Source organism: Neofelis nebulosa, chromosome 1 (genome assembly GCF_028018385.1).
Source record: "Neofelis nebulosa isolate mNeoNeb1 chromosome 1, mNeoNeb1.pri, whole genome shotgun sequence".
Taxonomy (NCBI): domain Eukaryota; kingdom Metazoa; phylum Chordata; class Mammalia; order Carnivora; family Felidae; genus Neofelis; species Neofelis nebulosa.
This window is the reverse complement of record NC_080782.1, coordinates 141,468,360-141,491,219: the sequence shown is the minus strand read 5'-3', so window position 1 is coordinate 141,491,219 and position 22,860 is coordinate 141,468,360. Positions and strand designations below refer to the sequence as shown.

The following is a 22,860-nucleotide window of genomic DNA, read 5'->3' as shown; positions in this document are numbered from 1 at the left end:
AGGAGAGAAAAATCTGCATATGGAGATGTGAGATAAAAAAGACTATCTCCCTACAAAAATGAATTATTTAAAAAGTAATCTGTAACCTTTCCGTCTTCATTGATGGCAAGCCTGAGAATGGACTCGGAGATCTCTGACCCAGGGAGTATAAATGACTGTGTTCTGATACCCAGCATTTGAGCACATGCTTTGCGTCCCACGAGCTGCCCCCCAGACAATGACTGGACAGGACTGAGACCCTAAGGCAAGCCTGTTATGGGTGATGCTAGATACCTTCCATGAGTGGCTTTAACACCGTGACCCCCCAGTGACCTTGCCAAACATCCTTAGAAGTGCATTGCCTTAGGTGCTCCCTCTGACTTCTCTGTCTTCACATCAATTCTCCTTCACGAGGTAGGGGCATGCATCATGGTCTGATGGTTCTGCAAGACTCATTGATGCCCCTGACCCTGCCTTGTGTCTAGGGCAGGTCTCGAGATTCTGTGACTTGAGTCCCTCCTCCAAGTGATAGCACACATCTGTAGCGTAAGTTCCCGGGTCCAAGAGAAGTCCCTGCCCCCTTCCCCAGAGTCAAACAGCTGAGGTTCCTACCCCTTCTCAGAAGCAGGAGACTGTTGCCTGTGTCTTAGATGTTACAGGTGTTTTTTTTTTTGTTTGTTTGTTTTGTTTTGTTTTGTTTTGTTTTTTTTTACCTCTTCCTTTAATGCTTAAGTGATCTGTTTTATAAGGGACAGAGATCTGGGAAATACCTGGGGTTTTATGCCTGTGTGCCCAGGAGGGACTCATTCATTCTATTCTCACCCTCATCACCCCATGTGAGAGGCCCATGGAATGAGTGAAGACAGACTGTTTTGTGTCTGAGCTCCTGGGAATTCTAAATTGTCATGATAGCACATACACCACCTTTAATTATTCATTCAAGTTCTAGCTGTTTCCGCACTTTCACGGAGGCTGCCTGTTCCCTGTGATTTGCAAAAGGTGAAGCAGTCGTTGTGTCCTTTCTCTCCATAGAGGGCTGGGGACTCTTTCCGGTTCAGTTCATTGGGAATCCTTGTGATCTCAGTTCTGTGATGGTCTCAAGAAAAGTGATGATTTTGCAGAGTATCTGGCTTTTCTCATTTTTAGCACGAGATTAGTGTTTGTCCCATAGGTTTCTACATGCTGAGCTGGGAGAAAGTCCCCACCCCTTGATATTAAAAATAAGTTATGTTTGTGCATCAGGGTTTTTATCTTTGGTGGGTTCAGCAGAGTCGGGAATAGAATGTGTACGTAAGTCATATATTATATAGCGGGCATATGAAATCCTTAGGTTATCAAACAGTCGACGCTCCTATGGTAACCATTCTATAAATTTCTTTAATGGTAACATTGAGCAACAGTGGACTCCAGTATTCATTAAGACTCACATAGCCGATTACAGCTAGACAGGGAGACATCGTTTCTAGGATGTTTTGCTTCGGGTCATTCTTCACCACAGTTACCTTGTCCTTTCCACCAGGTGGTTGACCAGATTGACACCCTGACCTCTGACCTACAGCTGGAGGATGAGATGACCGACAGCTCCAAGACGGACACCCTGAATAGTAGCTCCAGCGGCACGACGGCCTCGAGCATAGAGAAGATCAAAGTGCAGGCCAATGCCCCTCTCATTAAACCCCCCGCACACCCCTCTGCTATCCTCACCGTCCTGAGAAAGCCAAACCCTCCGCCGCCTCCCCCACGGTTGACACCTGTGAAGTGTGACGACCCCCAAAGAGTGGTGCCAGCCGCCAATCCTCTAAAGACCAATGGAACCCTTCTGCGAAACGGAGGCTTGCCAGGGCCGCCGAACAAAATTCCCAATGGAGATGTCTGCTGCGTCGCCCCCGGGACCTTGGACAAGGCTCCAGCACAGCCTCTGATGCACAGACCTGAAAAAGACAGGTGTCTCCAGGCAGGACCTCGGGAGCGAGTTCGGTTTAATGAGAAAGTGCAGTACCATGGCTACTGTCCGGACTGCGACCCCCGGTATAACGTAAAAAACAGGGAGGTCCACTTACACAGCGAACCTGTCCACCCACCGGGAAAGCTTCCTCACCCAGGCCCCCCGCTTCCTCCTCCACCCCATCTCCCTCCTTTCCCCCTAGAGAATGGGGGACTGGGAATAAGCCACAGTCACAGCTTCCCCCCTCTCAGACCTGCAACTGTGCCTCCTTCCACTGCACCAAAACCACAGAAGACGATCTTGAGGAAATCAACCACTACCACAGTGTGATGTATGCCATTTCAAAAACTTTTTGTGTTTTTTTTTAATTTCTATATTATAAACATAAAATAATAAATAAGGAGCACTTTCTACTCAAGCAATAAAAAGCCCAAATATATTAATTCTGCATTCAGCAAAGTGGCATAAAAAAAAACCATCTGGTAAGTATGCCGTGTGTTGTTTCTATCCCAGGTTTACGTTATTTAAAAAGTTGCATCACCAGAAACCACAGAACCATGAAAAGGCTGAATATGTTGTGTGTGTGTGTGTGTGTGTGTGTGTGTTTAACTGACCTGTGATAAACAGTGACCTGCAGGTTTCAAATAGTTTGGTTTACTATAAGAGATGGAATTAGATTCATTTTATTCATGCCTAACTCATCTATGCATTAATAACATATCACCCCCCCCCCCAACTTCGACCCGATGCTTTTCAGGAAGAAATTTTAATACTGAAGGACTATTTTGTTATTTTTTTTCTAAAGATGTTTGTCACTAGTTTTACATTATTAAATGCTGAGAACAATACCAAAAAGTTTATTTTCTATACTATACAATTATATGTTCAAGCTATCTATGTAATGAAAGACTTTGTCTGTGGAAATGTCATGTGTCAATAAACAACAGTACATAATGGCAAAATCAGATGTTCCTCAGAATTAAAATGCAGCAGTGGTTCATTTCATCCCTACTCATTTCACCGAAATGGGTAGCTATTCTGACAGAGTGTGGAGAAGATTACAGTGAGCATATGCCAGAATTTTCCAAGTTCACTCTCATAGTCAGGTCATAAGTAGTACTTCACGCATTTTCATAGGATGTATTGTGGTCCCCCCAAGACCGTATGTGGAGTGTCCCGTTGACCCAGTGCATGGCCAAGCCCTTTAAGGCCCTCCTCACACTGAGCATTCCTCCAGGACACACCATAAACCAGTATGTTGAAGCAGTGGGATGGTTTGCCTCCTGCATCAGCAAGCTCTCTGCCTTCCAACGAAATCCCTATTTATCAGAACTACAGCGGAAAATAAAGACGCTTCTGGAATAGGATGTTTTTAGTATCAGCCTTAACGCTGTTTCCCCTCAGAGTTGAAATATGTCAGGGGTCTTTGTCATATTTTAGGAGGAAGAGAAGAAATCCTTCCCTCCTAACATCTTACAAAAGCCCTCTCTTAAGTCTAACTTGCCAGCTTATGTCACTTACCCATCCATGGACCAAGTTAACTTCTCAACTACTGTGATGTGGACTGATCGGATATTTTGTGAACTAGAAATGAGCTTATCTGTCCTAGAATTATGAAAACAGGTGCATACCTGAACAAAAGTTGTCCATGACGTGGCAAGAGTAGAGGGATTCATCTTTGGTAGAAATTCGTTTATTGCGCAACTTAATAAAGAATGCTTTAATCTTTTAGACTATCTGGCTTTTGATCTCAAAACTTTAATTTTTTGTTGCTACAGGGAGATAGTCATATTTCTTTGTCGCCGTTTTCAAGCCGTATTATGGTAATTTGGAATCCTGTTTTTCACAACTTCCTTTTAAAAGATGATAGCATACCTTAGGCAGATTAACAGAAAAAAATAGGCATTACTTTTTGAAGGAACAATTTCATGAGTAAAAAAATAGAGGATGTCATGTTGCAAATTTACTCAGCATGATTTTCTTTCCTGTGTGTGTTGGCAATGAAGATAATGCAAGCAGAATAAATCCAGTGTTGTTGTTTTTTTTTTTTTTTTTTCCAGAAAGTTACAGAACATAAGACCAAATATAAAGACAGGCCATCATCTAAAATTTATTAATTGTTTGATAAGTATATTTAATAAATCTGACCCAAGTAAATAAAGAATTGACTCACCAAATACCAAAATATTATATTGTTAACATTTTCATGCATTCATTGAGGCTTGATATAAATAAATCCAAGATTTCATCATCTTTCTAGGTTTTAATAATTACTCTCTTTCCAATGTGTATCCATTGTTAGACCATGTAGTGTTATAAACAGTCTTTGAATACATGCAGCTTTCTCCCTTCAGCCCATCTTCCTTCCACAGCCAGTTATGTGTGACCTAATAATTAGCTTTTAGTTCAAAACACTGACACATGTCAATGTCTGGGAGCCAATATGGATCTCAACGTAGAGCTTCTTAACAGCCACAAATCATGCACAGAGTAGACAACTCCATTGCAATAAAGCAGATTGAATAAGCTGAATAATTCATGCTGATCCAGTAAGGACATTGAGCCAAATGCTTAGATACAACCAGTAAGGTTCAAATTCACATCTCTTCTTCCAAATATAGACCAAAGGTACCCCATGGGAAATCATCTTTTTTTTTTTTAATTTTTTTTCAACGTTTTTTATTTATTTTTGGGACAGAAAGAGACAGAGCATGAACGGGGGAGGGGCAGAGAGAGAGGGAGACACAGAATCGGAAACAGGCTCCAGGCTCCGAGCCATCAGCCCAGAGCCCGACGCGGGGCTCGAACCCCAGACCGCGAGATCGTGACCTGGCTGAAGTCGGACGCTTAACCGACTGCGCCACCCAGGCGCCCCGGAAATCATCTTTTTAAGTGTGATTGGTGACATACGCCAAAACGACAATACCTGCTTTTGTTCAACACATTTACAAGTAAATTTTGGCCTTGAAAGCTGAATTAAATCCCAACCTAAAAAAGATAAGAGGTATTGACCTTCTTCTTACACTTTATTATATAATTAGCATTAATGTTAGATCATATGAGTGTTGGGACTTTCTTTTGAGTTTATTCCATATGTTATTTCATTTTTTTCATTAAGGTATGGAATATATTGGGGGTGCCTGGGTGGCTCAGTCGGTTAAGTGTCTGACTTCAGCTCAGGTCATGATCTCTTGGTTCATGTGTTCGAGCCTTGGGTGATGCTGTGCTGACAGCTTGGAGCCTGGAGCCTGATTCGGATTCCGTGTCTCCCTCTCTCCCTGCTCCTCCCCAACTTATGCTCTCTCTCTCTCTCTCTCTCTCTCAAAAATAAATAAACATTTTTTTAAAAAAGTTATGGAGTATATCGGGCCAATGTATTTTTTCCCAACTGGTAATTTTGAAACATTCCCTGGAACTTAGGTCTTTAAGTATATATAAACTTCGGGGCGCCTGGGTGGCGCAGTCGGTTAAGCGTCCGACTTCAGCCAGGTCACGATCTCGCGGTCCGTGAGTTCGAGCCCCGCCTCAGGCTCAGGGCTGATGGCTCGGAGCCTGGAGCCTGTTTCTGATTCTGTGTCTCCCTCTCTCTCTGCCCCTCCCCCGTTCATGCTCTGTCTCTCTCTGTCCCAAAAATAAATAAAAAACGTTAAATATATATAAACTTCTAAAACATGAAAAGCAATGAACATAGGGCATCATAATATTTGCCTGGAAACTTCTAATTAAAGTGTCATAAGTGGCAATGCCATTTCTATCATCAGAAAACATTGCTTTCCAAATTTAAATTCTGCCCATCATCCATTAAATCATCATAAAACAGGGCAAATAGTTGCTTTTCCTGAAGATTCCAAAGCAAAAATTCCTATTTCATACCCCTCAGGACAGTTCTTTTTCCCAGTGTGCATTCGGAGCCTTTCATTTTCCTGAGGAGTATATACCCCCAAGTTAGCCTCCAACCTCTTTTGAAGGGGATGTTCCTACAAAAGTTATGAGGGGATTGCTGCTTATGGCAACACTCATTCAGAGTGAAACATATGTTTTTGTTTGTTTGTTTGTTTGTTTGTTTTTAAAGTAGTATCTAGGGGCGCCTGGGTAGCTCAGTCTGTTAAGCTTCCGAATTTGGCTCAGGTCATGATCTCATGGTTCATGAGTTCTAGCCCCGCATTGGGCTCTGTGCTGAAAGAGGTTGGTGCCTGCTTCGGATTCTGTGTCTCCCTCTCTGCCCGTCCCCTGCTGGCACTCTGTCTCTGTCTCTCTCAGAAATAAACATTAAAAAAATGTTTTTGAAAGTACTTTTAATTAAATTGGCCTAGGCAAGGGTTTGTCTTGCTAGTTTAAACAATTATCCCAATTTGGACTTAGGAGGTTATTGTATCTTATCTGAGAAAGGCAAAGAGAACGTAAAAAATTGACCAGAGTTCCCTTCCGTCTCTAAGTAGTTACAGCAGTTATAAAAGGAGATAAAACTGATTTTTTTTTTTTAGGTCATCCTTAAGCTAAATTTAAAATATCTGCTCAAAAATACAGGGCATGCCAAAAGAGAAATGTGCCACTCTTCCAGTTTGTTATTATATTCCTACCTTCCCTCATTAGCTTAACATTATTCTAGAAAAAAAGAAAATGAGCCTGGTATTAACTGAAGTGGTTTAATTAACCTAAAAAGTCTTGCATTTGAATTTTGCCTGCATCTAATTATTTAATGAATAAAGGTCTAAGGCATGGTATTATTTGACTTTCTTTGGACAGATCAGTAGTTGCCTGCTTTTGGCATTACCGGGAGCAGCGGCTATATACTGTCTATGCAAAACCTTTTATCTACAGATTCTAATTATAGCAAATTAGAATTAATATTTATTAATATTGATAAATTCTACAAAATCTAATTTTTGGATGCTCCATGAAGAAAAAAAAGCCTGAGTAGTCCATGTTTAATCGCACTGGGAATGATGTAATCAAGTCACGAATTGGTGCCTTCCTTGACCAAACTTTTTTCCATGGAAAATACGCAGTAATGCAATGTCAAGTGTGGCAGTTGTCCTGATTCAGTTTCTTTCCCCTGATTCTCTATTGGTAGCACATTTTGCTGCCCTTGAATTTGTAGCAGATTGCAGTGCGATGTACTTTGGTACATACTGATGATTTCTAAGTGAGGGAATGATTTATGAGCAATAAAGCTCTGAAAAGCCTGCATCTCATAATTAGATAAAATGCACAGAGTCTCACAGTTACTAGATGCTGTCACCAAATCACACGACATTTTCCAGGTCGATTTGCTTTTTTAGGTCGATTTAAGTTTTCAGACTAAGCATTTTGGAGTTTTAGAAGCGTTCAAGTTGCCTGATCCTGAAACAATGACGGATGGGTTACTTCCATGAGGGCACACAGTGGTTGTGAACATGAAACTGCAGGTAGGCACGTCTCGTGGGGCAGCAATCATGAAGGGTGTCATTATGTCGGAAGCCCTTGGATTTATCATTCTGGTCGTTTTGAGGAAAAAACTAAAGTGGAACGTAAAGACGCTCTGCCAATAACCCTCTCCCAAATATTGCTTATAATTCTGACTTCTTAATCAAGCATAGCTAAGCTAATATTAACTGTTTTCTCAAACTTTACATACATGAGAGTTTCTCTAAGTTCTCATAGGAATGTATAAGACAGATGATATTACTCTGATTTTACAAGTGAAGAAATCCAGGACCTCAGTTTCAGTATTTTGCCAAAATCAACCCCTTAGTCAGTGACTGAGCTGGCATTTTATGCCAGCTTGACTCCCCATAATTTCTCCCCCATCACATCACCATTTAATTATGTTCTTCATTGCCCTGAACTTTGCAAATCTTTCCTTTATTCTGCGCAGCTATTTTGACGCTTGGAAGGGGTTACCTAATGCTATTTTGACATTCTTAATATGTTTGATCTTTGCAGAATATAAAAGGGATTTCAGGCAATTTAGCAACCGTCTAAAATGAATGAGCTGCTGAATAATGCCAGCCTCATTTTCTCGTGTATTATATCAGCAGCCTCACCTTTCAGGTTTTTTTTTTTTCCCTAAGTTCAAAGACTGTCTATTATTTTGGTTTCTTTCCCTAAGAAGTTTTGATTTCTTAGTATGAATGTCTTTTGACCATGAACATGTCACTTCCATTACCTGTATTTCATTTGTAAATTTCATCTATTTGACATTGACCCGTGCACTAAAAATAGCAACTGATCCATTCCATGGAACCACTAAAGAACGAGCGCAATAGAGCTCTCTTTACTAAAAACTTTCCATCCTTTTGCTACTAGACTATAGATGTGATTTTCTATTGTTTGATAATGTAGTTACCAATTCTCCCAACCACCAAAGGGAAATTTGGACCAACTAAATAAAACAGTGGTGTGCCCTGGAGTAGGTTTGGGTTGATATTGACAAAACATGTGATATCTAACCCTCATCAAGGACTTCCTGTATGCCAAACATTCTTCTACGTGTTTTTATGTTGTATTTTCCCCTTGTAACACCATTTTCCCTCATAGCAACCCAATGTATTAGACACTATCATTATCTACATTTTACAAATGAGGAAATTATGGCACCAGCATCAGGCTGCCCAAGATTATAGAGCCAAGAAGTGGCCAAGCCAGAATTGCAAGACTGCCTAAAGCCTAGCCCCTGCATTGTGCACAGGTGACCTGTGCAGCTGAAGGTCCCTATTTCACTGGAACTTGTCTGAAGCTGTCAAAAGACATACCATGAGAGGAGAACAGTCTCTCTTTATAAGTCAAGATAGTCTAGGTGTGGTAGCAAACAACCATAATATCTCAGGAGGATCTGAGTTATTTCTTGTTCACTCAAAGTTCATCTTAAGTCCAGGAGGCTCTCCAGGCAGCCATTCAGCAGTCCGGGCTCTATAGGTTTTGTAGGGACACCATCTGGTCAAGCGTCCACTTCCAGGACCACCACAACAGAGGATGGAGCTACTTGTGCACTCATCTCAGCCTCTGTACATGTCACTGGCCAAAGCTAGTCACTGTAGTCCCCATATGCTCAAGAAAGGAAAGGAGATCTGCACATCCATGAGTACAAGTCGTACCTACCACTGTTCCTAAAGGGGTAATTTTTTGGTGTGTGTATAATTCGAGTATATTATAGACTATTATAGACCCCTTCCCGTCCTTTCCTTTTCATATTACTTGATATTCATTTAATCTCATCATAAATTAGGATGACATCTTATTTTAAACAAAGATAGAGAGGAAAGAAATGGACTTAACAGCAGCCCTGCTAAAAACTTAGTGGAGGGAATTGACAGCATTTACTAAGATGAGGGATAAGTTGTATTACAGCCTTTAGCTACCATATTTACATTCTTTCTGAGGATACTCACCAACCTACATGTGATAGTTCAGCATTTTAGAATCGCGTACTAAATTTTCAGTAGTCGGGGTGCCTGGGTGGCTCAGTTAGTTGTCCATCAGATTTTGGCTTAGGTCATGATCTCACTGTTAGTGCATTAGAGCCCTACAGCAGGCTCACCGCTGTCAGCACGGAGCCCACTTGGGATCCTCCTCTGTCTCCCTCTCTCTCTCTGCCCCTACCCTGGTGGCACTATCTCAAAAATAAATAAACATTAAAATAAATAAAAATAAATAAATTTTCAGTAGTCAAATCTCTATAGATCCTTTTATAGGACGTTAGGTGACTATATGAATAATTATCTTTAGAAGAATAGATAAACCTAATTTGAAGACACTTATTTATCCAGAATAGTCCAAAGAAGTATGAAACTCCATTATAGAAATTTAGGTCATTGATGATATAAATTATGGCGTGTGTTTATAATATTCACTTAGGCAGCAGTGTGCTATGATAAAAATGTAAATTTGAAAACAGAACGCTTGGATTTGAGTCTCAATTTTTCCAACTCCCACATGTTCCTGGTCAAATTGCTAAACCAAGTCTAGGGCTTGCTTTAAAATGAAGATAAAAGTGCCCCTCTTTTCTACCTAATAAGGCTCTTGAATCATTATCCTCCCCTGTTGTATATTCTGGGATCACCCAACCCTTTTTATTTTTACATGTCAGGGGCGAGGACAATAATATCAACAGGAGGATGTTGCAATTTCTGCACAAACCCTAAATGAACTTCTAAGGCATCAGGACCATACACAGAAGCTCTTTGGTAGGCAGAAAGGCTGGAAGGGAAATCAGACAAAGCCACATGAATAGGCAACTTCAGGATTCAACAAGTCTGCAGAGCTACTGAATAGGCAGGATCACCAATGCATTCCATCTCATTCTTTCCAGATGTCATTTATTGGTTCCAACTCCAACTTCTTTTCAGTTCGTGTCTCTCTTGTGGTCACAAAATTAGAGATGATCTGCATTTCCCTTGCTTAATTTTGTCTCTTACTTTGCAAAGTCTTAGATCTGTACTTGTTGCCCACACTGCCCCTTTCACACATCTTAGTTCTACTCTAGTCACCTTGACACACTTAACCATCCCCCACTGCTACCCAATTCGCTAACATTTTTCTGTTTCTCCTTAAAGTATACCACCTTCCAACATATTGTCATAAGGCCTTAATCATTTAATGAATGTGAAGTACCTTACGAACCTCAAACTTCAAACAAATGCCAATCATTGCTATGATTTTGCCATGTTTTTTGTCAAATTACCCTGCTCCTTGTTAATCTGGTGGATTGATTTTATATTTGCCTAAATTCATGCAAATGGTATTTTATTCATGTCATTTATAAAGTAATTATTTTACTTGGATGTTTTTATACTTATACGATCAAGTAAACATGATTTTCTTAGAACTTTCCAGTTCATATGTAGAAGTCTCATTTTTGGTTTATTAAATTTTATTAATAAATTTTATTAATAAATTTTATTAATAATTAATTTTATAAATTAGCTAATTTTATGAATTAGTAAGTCAGAAAAGGCACATGAGAGAAATCCTAGGTGACTACAACAGAAAGCACAGCTCATTAAACTGTTTTGACAAGTGTAACTTAGTTTTAATCTTTTATGATAATATTTAATAGTACATGAATAAATTCATTTAGAATTTAATTTGTCAAACTAATTAAAGTCTAATACCATTAGGCCTTTATAAATCTTCGAAAAGTGTTTGTTTGAATAAGAGATTAAGTCATCAGGCTTTTGTTTAAAAAGAAAATGTCTATGTTTGTGATTAAAAACACCATTTATCAATGATATTAAAATCTGACAAAGCATTAACCATCGTTTTGCTTTAAGCAAAGTCTGTCATGTATTTGATTACATGTTTCAGTGAGGTATCTTTCACAAGGACTAAGAACTAAAATTTTTGATCATACTAATTTATGGATTAAGTATAAATAAATAAATAAATAAATATGGCTAATAACAGTCCAGAGTTATCATCCAGAACTTTTTCTACCAATTCCAACACTTCAAGACAAAAACAAGATATTTGGATTTACTTTACCTCCTTTTTAAAACTTCACAATTGTACCAATTGACAACTGTATTTTCCTTGCTATTTGAGATACACTACTGACATTCTGATTTTTTAATAGATTTCTAAGTGGATTTAATTATCATTACAGAGAATTAATATTAAAAATAGCTCCTCCAGGGGTACGTGGAGGTCCATTAAGTGTTGGACTCTTGATCTCAGTTCAGGTCTTGATCTCAGGGACTTGAGTTAGAACCCAGTGTTGGGCTTCGTGCCCAACTTAAAAAAAAAAAAATAGTTCCTCCATATGACATTCTAATAAATCTGATCATCAAAAATCCAATTTGCAGCTGTATTTAATTTCTGCCTCTCCCTGGTGCCTTTTACCCAAGTAATTTGGATTTTTTCCCAACTGTCTTTCCTTTTTGTAATTTATTCCCAGTGACACTCTACTCAGAGAGGCTTTTAGCTCCTCATTTTCAATGTTTCATTTGCTACCTTCCTGGTCACTTGACCTCTTGCCTGAATTTCCACTTGATTCTGCAGATATCCAACAAAGAAATTTTTCTTTCATCATTTCATCTCAGTCCAGAAATTTCGAAGGCTCAGGTCAATCTATTTAAAATTCTTAACTGGGTCTGGCAGTTCTAGCAAAAACCCTCCCAAGGCTGCTTTTACAACCTCCCCATCTAGGGAGCCCAACATTGGTAAGACTGTTCCGGCCACATGGTCTCAGTCACTGACCCCCTGACCTGAATTACTCACTTCCATTACTGCACCTTCTCTTGGACATGTGCCACGGGCCTGAAATAACTTCTCCTTCCTGTTGTGGTTTTGTAAATCTTGCTGTGCAGATTCCCACCATTTATTCAAATCCTTTCCTAATCAATCAGTCAACCAATCAATGAAGTAAAACATTTTTAAGAATGTAAAAACACCACAGTGGTAAAATGGTTACAACATAGGTAAAAATTTTAAAAACAGGAAACATAAAGATGTATGTGGAAAACATAGTAATTAAATTAGTAATAAACTAGTAATTAAATAAATGCAAATTACTGTTTGTCTTCTCTTCACAAAATTATGTAAAGGGACATTTGCTTTCACTGGGAAACAAAACATACAGTATTAAATTAGAAGAGACTTATAGACCCATCACTTACTAGGTTAGAAAATTGACCTCCTACTAGGACAAATAAACTCATGCAAATGCATGTGCAGAAATGTAAGTTTCTTTGATGTAAAATGTATTCCTATTCACTTAAGACAAACGGTCCCTAGGAGAAGACAGATTGCTACATATCGGTGTGTGAGAATCAGAATCTGGCCGGAGAAGAAGAAATAAGCTAGAAAATTTGAGCTAACAATGTAAAGTACTGTCCCATATGCAGAAAGTGCTAGGCGAAAGGAAGGAAGGGAAGTGAAAAGGAAACTGAAAGGAAGAGCAATTGAAATCTTATACTTAAAGATTAACCTGAATACAATGGAAGAAAATGAAGGTTACACACTTAACATATGAAAGTTTAGTTGTATTTTGGACCATTTAAGCCAAGGTTATTATAACGCACCACTCGTATTTCACATTTTTATTTTATTTTTTTTTATTTGAAGATATACTCTACTTTGACTAACAGCATGGGGAAAAGCCCCTTTTTCCTCTCCAGATGTATACAGCTGATAAGAAGGATTTCAAAGAGAAAATTCTGCCTATAAATGTTCCCATGAGAGTAAGACTTTCAGTTTTATATTTAGTCTTTCTATGGCATGTGCTTAAGATCCGTCTCACCCTGGGGTGCCCGGGTGGCTCAGTCAGTTGAGCATCCAACTTTGACTCAGATCATGAATGTGCGGTTCGTGACTTTGAGCCCCAGGTGGGCTCTGTGCTGACAGTTCAGAGCCTGGAGCCTGCTTCAGATTCTGTGTCTCCCTCTTTCTCTGCCCCTCCCCTGCTCACACTCTGTCTCTCTGTCTTTCAAAAATAAATAAAGATTTAAAAAAATTAAAAAGAAAGATCAATCTCACGCCAAGCTCTGTCCAAGTCACTAGGATGACGTAATGGGGACAGGAATGAGTGCTCCCCGCATTTTGGCAAGGACCGCAGTGCCAGATTCAAAGACAAAAGAGGTAAGTAACAATTTGCAACTGAAATTGTGTCTGGGACATTTTCCTTACACTACCCTAAACCTGTCTCCACTTACTGGAATCAATATGCAAAGTTACATGAGTCTTCTTCCCATTGAGAACATTCAAACTGTCCTTTTTTGCTGTGTTTAGGAAACACACCAAATGTGTTTCCTAAAACTAGTGAAACAAATCCTTATGTTTTATTTCCGGGAGAGTACCTATCATGTAAGAGTGTGCAATATTCTTTCTATAGAGCGTGATAAAATTGCTTTGACAAAGACACAGCAGCCATCTCAATGTGTGTCTGTGGACTGAATCCATAGAATGAACAACAAGGTGTAGAGTGTTTTATTGGTTATTTTCTATTTTCTCATAGGTTTTTCTATGGCTTTTATTTAATGTGTTATTCCTTATAATGTTTGGGCAAATGGCAGAGACATCTGAAAAGACTCTTTTTATATATTTGGTTCAGTTGTGAGTTTTCTCATTGATAGTTTTGAAGAGTGACATTTACTTAGCTTACATTTATAAAGGTTAGTCGTAATAAGTTTCCTAATCCAAGAAATGAGGGCAGATACTCTGGATTTCTTATAACATATGGGCTGATATAAAAAGCAGCTGATAGTACACTCATCTTTTAGAAAACAGGGCAATGGGGTTGGATTTGAAAGTATATATTACCTCAAGGTGTCTTAGAAACTGTCTTCTTCTCTTTCAAAATATTCTGTATTCCCTCAGAGGTTTTTTTTTTTTTTTTAATTATACTGTTATGGTTACCATGTTATAGTAACAATTAGTTTTTAGATGGCTATTTCCTCTACTAGAGGTGAGCCTCTCTAGGATGTGGACAGTAACTTAATCCTTCCTTCCCTCCTTTTTCTTTTCTTTCCTTTCCTTTTCTTTTCTTCCTTTCCTTTCCCTTTTCTTTCCCTTCCTTCCTTCCTTCCTTCCTTCCTTTTTCCTTCCTTCCTTCACTTCTTTCTTTCTTTTTCTTTATTTAAAAATTATTTATTTATTTATTTATTTATTTATTTATTTTACCTTTTGACCCCCTTCACCTCTTTCTCCACAGCCCCTGCCTCTAGCAGCCACCCATCTGTTCTCTGTATCCCTGAGCTTGGGTGTTTGTTTATTTTTTAATATTCCACATGGATACTACCTCAAGATGTCCTAGAAATTTTTTTAAATAATGAATTAGATACTAACAATGCATCAAAGTTTATCTAAGCAAAGAATTAATTTTTTCTATCAAAATTTAAACACAGTGTTATAAGAACACAAGCTCTTACAGTCCTCTCTAAAACTCCTAGGAAAAAAAGGTCCTTTGAAAAAAAATTAAGTTTATTTACTTATTTTGAGAGAGACAGAGACAGCAAGTGGGCAGGTGGAGGGGCAGAGAGAGGCAAGGGAGCAGGGAGAGAATCTCAAGCAGGCTCCACACTGTCAGCACAGAGCCCATTGTGGGTCTGGAACTCACGAACCATGAGATCACGACCTGAGCTGAAATCAAGAGTGAGACACTTAACCAACTGAGCCACCCAGGCACCCCAGAAAAAAAGCTTCTTAAAGAAGGAGGAGAGGTAGCAAACCCCTATGAAGGTGGTGGCACTTGTAGGTTCTGGGGGGATTGTGCTGTGGAAAACAGAATTTTCATCTGACCTTGGATCTTGGAAATGGGTGGTGATGGGGGGCAAGGTTTCTATGAGCATAGGCAATGGACTTTGTTGGCATGAGTTCCTTTTTTTCCCCTTTTTGGCCTAGGGGTGGGTTGCAAGTCTGAAAGAGTACAGGGTTCCTATAAAAGAGTGGTACTGATTGCACCCAAGAGAACCTGTCTTTCTTTTCCAGATGGAGAGATGAAGAAATCTGAGAATATATGTTCTAAAAATTCTTAGCATTTTATGGTATAGAAACTAGAGCACCACTGTGCTGAGGAATATTTTAGATCTCAGGATACTCATTTGCTTGGCCGGATATGCCAGTGTGGATGTCAGTGCTGACTAGACATCATAATCACCTGGGAAGTTTTACTCCCTGAGCCCCATCCTGGACCAATTAAATCAGAATCTCCTCCTGGTGGGCCCAAACATCAGTGGATTTTAAGATTTTAAAATTACCCATGTGATTCCAGGACGTCATCATGATTAAAAATCTCTGAATAATAGTGAACAATAAAAAGGTACATCTGGTATTAATTATTGTATCCTAATGGCAATAGTATGAAATCAGTACTTAGGGAGCCTATTTACATCTTTATTTTGCATAGGAGGAAGAGACAGGAATATATTTAGAAATCTACTTTTTAAAAAGTTTAAGTGGTGGGGCGCCTGGGTGGCGCAGTCGGTTAAGCGTCCGACTTCAGCCAGGTCACGATCTTGCGGTCCGTGAGTTCGAGCCCCGCGTCAGGCTCTGGGCCGATGGCTCGGAGCCTGGAGCCTGTTTCCGATTCTGTGTCTCCGTCTCTCTCTGCCCCTCCCCCGTTCATGCTCTGTCTCTCTCTGTCCCAAAAATAAATTAAAAATGTTGAAAAAAAAAAAATTTAAAAAGTTTAAGTGGAGCATTAAAATGTCGTTTCAGTGAATGCAGTGTTAAAAAAAGGTAATTAATCCCTCAGCTAGAGATCCCTTTAAGGTAAATTTAAAGTGGCCAATATATGGTTTCTGTGAATTCTCTTACCGCTCAAAGTTTCTGTGATTCCCTGGGTTAACATCTATTTCAAGAAGTTAAAAGTAAAATTTAACATTAAATTGTGACAAAAACCAAAAGTTTAGTTGTGTAAGTTTTAAGAATACTGCTTAAGTATTAGTAATATACTTAGGTATCAGAAATTCTAAACCTGTTATGACTATAGACCATTACTCTAATTTTATGACAATAATTCATTATCAGTCAGCTGTTATTCATATTGTTAATGGTAACTTTAATGTAAAGTATCCACCATAATGTTCTGACATTGTCAGAAATCTTATATTCTTATGACCTCCCTCAGTTTCTACTTTTCCACAACTCATGTCCATTGTAATAAATTATCTTGGTATTTTCCACACGTGCTTTAAACAAATTTCAAGTGTCTATCACTTTCATTGATTTATTGTTTATTTTGAGGGAGAGCACATGCGAGTAGGGGAGGGACAGAGAGGGAGAGAGAGAACCCCAAGCAGGCTCCGTGCTGTCCAAGCTCAACATGGGGCTGGAACTCACAAACTTTGAGATCATGATCTGGGCCGAGATCAAGAGTTGGACACTCAATTACCCAGGCACCCCTCTTTCATTTTTATGTAAAGAAAGTAGAAGTCAATTTTCAAAGTTTAGAAAACATTCTTCATAACCTCCCCCAAATTATATATTCTAGTAATTGTGTTTATCTTTTACAATCAGCTTATATTTTTCACACTAGCTTTAACAAACTTGAAATTTGTCTTTATTCCTGTGTGTGTGTGTGTGTGTGTGTGTGTGGTGCTCTTTGGCTAAGGAAGTAAGTCTCCTTTTTTGACACTCAGGACATAAGTAAGAACACATAATCATTACACATATTCAAATTCTGTATTAAATATCAAAGATAGCAGCGACTATAAATAATTTGCAATGCCCTTTTCTGACCCTGTGATAATTAATTACTCTTAGAAATAAATATTGCCAGGTAATAAATTTGAACTGAAGCCTGTCATAAGATGTTGTGGATAGAAAAAAGGAGTAAAGCATCTCAATCTAAAAAAATCATTAAATATTCCAACAGAGAAGATCTCAGTATGTCATTGATTGCTTATTGCCTAACAGAAGAGGCATCTTTGAAAAAGCACTTTGATTTTAAAATTCTCATTGTATCTTTTATCATTCCCTTTTAATAGTCACGTGGCAAAGTTCAGAGAAAAGCAACTAATTGAAGTGGAGATAGAAATGGCTCTATGGGGCGCCTGGGTGGCTCAGTCGGTTAAGCGTCCGACTTCAGCTCAGGTCACGATCTCGCGGTCCGTGAGTTTGAGCCCCGCGTCGGGCTCTGGGCTGATGGCTCAGAGCCTGGAGCCTGTTTCCGATTCTGTGTCTCCCTCTCTCTCTGCCCCTCCCCCGTTCATGCTGTGTCTCTCTCTGTCTCAAAAATAAATAAACGTTAAAAAAAAAAAAATTAAAAAAAAAAAAAAAGAAATGGCTCTAAACAGGCTTAGGGGGTGATCCCACTAGAGAATAAAAAGAGAGGAGACCGTTTTTAAATTTATGAAACTGAACCGCAAGTGACTTGGACTTTATTCTTTTCTAACTCAGAGAGCAACTGGGAAGAAGGGTTTCTTTGGTTTAACTCTGGAGCGCGTCTAGAATAGTGAACGGTACTTGGAGATTTTACATTTAATGTTGGTGAGCGTGTCAGCCACAAGCCTTCGAGGTGTGAGGGCACTCCAGTGTTCTTGCTTTGTGATCTTAGTTCCTGAAGATGAAACTTGGTGTTTGGCTTTGGGAACATAGGTGTCCTCTCTACTTGGATTCTGGTATTGGTGGCAGTGCGCTGAGGCTGGAGACCTTTCGGGTCCTCTGATCAGTATGCACCTGTCAAAGCCCAAGCATCGTTATTGGTGCTAACGTGTGGGCCCTTCGAGCCCGCTGAGCAGATACTGCAAGTGGAACTTGCTTGTTTGATTCCTTGAATCTGTTCTTCCATAAACACACACACACACTCAGGACTTTTTTTTTTCTTCAGTTGTTTAACTGCACTATCATAACACTATACCTGATCTTTGAAAAGAGCTATTTGGAATTTTCAGGGACCTCTAGTCAGAGAAGAATGGTGTGCTTTGAAAGAGAGGAAGACAGAGAGAAGGTAATGTTTAATAAGCAACCACATTGGGGATCTTACATATGCTGTTTTATTTCATCTTTATAACAACTCTTGGCAAAGAAAAAAATGCACTGTATAGGTTTAATAGACAGGGAGGACTTTGTTCAAGACAACCGCAGTAGGGGTCAAGACTCTAACAGAGGAAAAGTCTGAAATGTATGAACTGAAAAGGCAGATGAGTTTTCAGCACGCTGATGAGCTAGTGGAGGACCTTCACCTGGGAACACTGGTCAGTATGGTGAGACCTCGTGTTTTTGCTATTTGGTGCTTATTGAAACTAGGTTCCCCCCTCACCACCCCCCTCCACGTCCAGAGAGCGAAAGATAGGGGCACAGGTGGTTTCTTTCTTGATGGTTATTGTTCAGAAGGATGCCTCTAGGTTGAGAAAGATATGCCTGAGTTGTAAAACCAGCAAGAGACTGAGAGAAGTTTTGCACCTCAAAGGGTTTGTAACTGCAAGTTGTTGTGTCAAGTAAATGCTCTTCTAAGAGGGAGGTCTGTGTCCTGTGCTCAGGAAGAAACCTGTGAAAAGTTGAGGGGAAGTTGAGCCTATCTTGATGGTCTTTCAGGTAAATGTTTATTACTCTTGATACAAAGACACTGGGGCTTGCAGGTGTTTATTTACCCTCAGTCTCCCAGCTGTTAAGCTGTGAAGTTTTGACTTGACCATAATCCTGATCTGCTCCCAAACCGGTGTTATTTCCAGCATAATTTTTTTAACGTTTATTTATTTTTGAGACAGAGAGAGACAGAGCATGATTGGGGGAGGGGCAGAGAGGGAGGGAGACACAGAATCTGAAGCAGGCTCCAGGCTCTGACCTGTCAGCACAGAGCCCCACGTGGGGCTTGAGCTCAAGAACTGCGACATGATGCCCTGCTCCGAAGTTGGACGCTCAACTGACTGAGCCACCCAGACACCCCTTCCCAATACACTCTTCAGCCTTATCAAAATCCCAGCAAAGGGAGGACCCTGGGCACACGGGAATTGTCAAAGCTTGCATTCTTAAATCATTTCCTGAAGCTCTCCAGCCCCTTAAGGGAAACAATGGTGTCTAAAGAAGTTTTGTTCATCTAAAACTATCATTTGCTCCACGTTCTCTAGATTTCACCAACCTGAGTATTTCATGGGCTTAAAAGCAGATGCAACTATAAGGCAAGAGCCATGTCATGTGCCTGCCTGTTGTGTTCTACATTTCTAATAAAGACTTCTTACGGGCTCCACATGATTCTCTTGGAGTGTTTGTGAAACAGCTTGAAGAGTTTTCCCTTGTTGCCTCTTACATGACAATCATGTGTGGTACTTAGGAGTTAGGCACCATTTGTGATAAGGGGAAGAAGAAAAGAAGGAAAGTTCAGGAAAACAACTATTAATAAAGGGAGATTACTTCACTCAAATCTGGAAAGCAACAAGGTTGTCAGGGGCCCACAAGGGTAAGGGGCCATTCTGTTGCAGATCCTAATAAGGCTTTGCAGCTGGAAAAGCATCATCTGAGCCCGAAAATTCACATTCCTGTGGCAGGTTGTAAGCCAACAGCCCAGGGAGACTCCAGTCTTCTTCCTAATTGGCTACTGATTAGGTTTTTCCTTCTTTAAAAACAAATTAATGTTTATTTATTTTTGAGAGAGAGAGAGAATGAGCTCGGGAAGGGCAGAGAGAGAGGGAGACAGAATCTGAAGCAGGCTGTGAGTTGTCAGCACAGAGCCAGACACGGGGCTCGAACTCAAAAACTGTGAGATCATGACCTGAGCCAAAGTTGGATGCTTAACTGAGACACACCTTGCTTTTCACTTCTAAGAATGGAAGGAAACATTGAAGTTTGTTGGCACAGGATTAGCATCCCTGAAAATATTTAACGGTTTTCACTTTAATAACATTACTCTTGATTTATAGTTTGTCAAAAGACAACCATGTTTCTTTCAGGGTTTTTGATGACAGGGAAAGACACCTCTTACCCCCTCAGTGAAATCTCTTTTTGAATTAAGTGCCAGGGCTATTGACACCTTCACATCTTTCCCAGTCCATAAGAAAAGTTTTCCCAGTACTGTAAGAAAAGTTGCTCATTCTTCCTAGGTTTTAATCTTAGGATAGATGAAAGACAAAACAATCCCCCCACACACACCTTTTTTTGGGACAATAAATGCATCAAAAGCATAGAAAATTACAGCCAAGTGCTCTAATCATGGCTATCAGTTATTTATCTCAACTTTTCAAGAGAATTGGGATTACCAGCTTTTCTTTTGTGAAAAAAGGGTCATTTTCTTTTATAATAGTAGTTATGAACTCCTGGTTGGATTTTAAGTGTCAGGCAATGGTTTCCTTAGGATTAGCTTCAGAATATTTTTGCTTGAATATGCCAAGATTCTGGTAATCCTCAGACAGGAGAAATTAAAAATGCTATTATTTAAGAATTTTTTTTTATTATTATTGATCAGGTAGAGTGGAAAATGGAAAGGAAACACTTGGAATTTTATGAGCTACAAGCAGCCATTTTCAAGGACTTTGAACCCAAGGAGGAAGATTATTGTGGGTGTGTAGGAAACATGTCTATTTCAAAAGGATACCAGAATTAGGCAACATGTACAAGCACCGCTTCAATTTTTTAAGAGTTTGGGGGAAATAGCAGAGTTAAAGAAGGTACATGGGCCTATCAAACACATTTAGTGTGAATTAACCTTTAGTTATTGGTATCCACAGGCCCTTCTTAATTGATCATCTGCAAATGATGCTCCTACTTTGCAGTGAGATTCTTCAGGGGAGAATTGGATGATTGGTCCAAATATCTTCTGCTTTTATTTTCAGTCTTTGGCATTCCTTGTAAAGATGCTCATAATTGTATCTAATATTACATATGATCATCTCTTTCTGGAAAAGTGTTTACTCAAAAGAAACAACTTTTATAAACACCAACTATCCACATAGAACCCTTTGATTATAACCCTTTGATCTCACAAGCAGAGTGGCCTGATTTAAACAACATTAGTTTTGGTGATAGTATGTTTTCAATTTCACAATGGTGTGCTACAAATTGATACATTGAAAGGTTTTGAACCTGTAGTATTTTTGTCCTTCTAGAAGCAAACAGAAATTAAGAAATACCACGGTTGTCTTGATGTAAGGATACTTTTTCTCTGGTGATAGTAGAGGGTGAATTACAGGTTCTTCCAGAGATCATGATATAAATAACAAGATCTTTGCAATGAAGTTTTCCAGTTTTGGAAGGAAGATTTATAGTTTACATTTCCTTGTACAGCTTTGTTCTTGGAGGTGATTGCTTCAAATGAGCTACAGAATTTGAGTTTTTGAGAAAAATAAACTTATTTATTTTTATTTTTAAAATATAATTTATTATCAAATTGTAGAAGAATAAACTTTTAAAAGTAAACAGACTACAGAGGGATGGGATATCACTTACTTGGATACATAGCTCAATTCCTTGAACCTTGATTAGTTCTCCCCAATGTCTTCGTAATCATATAAACATCATAATGACAGGAAGTGCATGATAGCTTGCCCATCTTCTCCCAGGTATGCTCAGTCTCATTAAGAGTACAAATGTCTCAGGGTGCTGGAGTGGCTCTGTCGGTTGGGTGTCTGACTCCAGCTCAGGTCATGATCTTACAGTCAGTGAGTTTGAACCCTGCACCGGGCTCTATGCTGACAGCTTGGAGCCTGGAGCCTGCTTCAGATTCTGTGTCTCCCTCTCTCTCTGCTCCTCCCCCACTTGCGCTCTGCCTCACTCTGTCTCCCAAAAATGAATAAGGTTAAAAAAAAAAGAAAAAAAGGTACAGATGTCTCCAGAGCACTTAGTACGAGTATATTTATTTCCATGCTGCCACAGCACGTGACCCTAAACTTAATGGCTTAAAACAGCACACATGTATTCTATCTCTAGTAATCACAAATCTGAAATGGGCTTCATTGGTCTAAAATCAAGGAGTCAGCAGCGCTGTGTTCCTTTGTGGAGGCTCTAGAGGCAGATTCCTTTGCCTTTCTCAGCTTGTAGAAGCAGCCTACATTCCTTGGCTCATGACCCATTCATCCACAAAGCGAGCCATGGCCAGGTATGTCTGTCCTACATGCTGTGACCATGCCCATGGCCACATGAACATTGGCTTTTCTGTCTCCTGTTTCCCCATTTAATAGACTCTCATGAGTACAGGGAGCCCATCTGGACAATGTGAAGTGATTTCCCATCTCAAGGTTGGTTGATGAGCAATTTGTTTTTCGTCTGCAATCTTAATTCCCCTTTTCTGTGTAACCTAACCTATTCATAGATTCCTGCAATCGGGATGTGGACATTTTTGGAAGGCTGTTATTTCAGCCCACCACAACTACAATCATTTTATGTACTTGTTTACCTGTTTTTAGCTGTTTCCTCCCACTGGAATATTAACTCAGTGAGAATAGTAATCATGTCTGTCTTTTTCACTTGCTCATGCTCAAATACTGGTTGAGTGAAGACTGAATACATGAATGGAAAAGTATAACATATTAAACATGCTGTTGGTCAGGGTTTAGGGCACACAACACATATTTCTCCTCTTTGCCCCT

General features: G+C 39.5%; 1 protein-coding gene across 4 annotated transcripts in view; it reads left to right on the top strand.

Annotated features, from left to right (window-relative positions):
* Positions 1 to 22,860, top strand: part of PRR16 (proline rich 16) — a 303,706-nt gene that overhangs the window by 199,268 nt on the left and 81,578 nt on the right. For 3 of the 4 annotated variants that reach the window (XM_058738217.1, XM_058738234.1, XM_058738241.1), the window contains one exon: positions 1,499 to 3,660. In XM_058738217.1, coding sequence (XP_058594200.1) covers positions 1,499 to 2,254 — 756 coding nt within the window. In that variant the 3' untranslated portion in view covers positions 2,255 to 3,660. Of the gene's footprint in view, positions 1 to 1,498; positions 3,661 to 22,860 lie in introns of those variants that run through there. The other variant, XM_058738225.1, reaches the window with a different exon arrangement.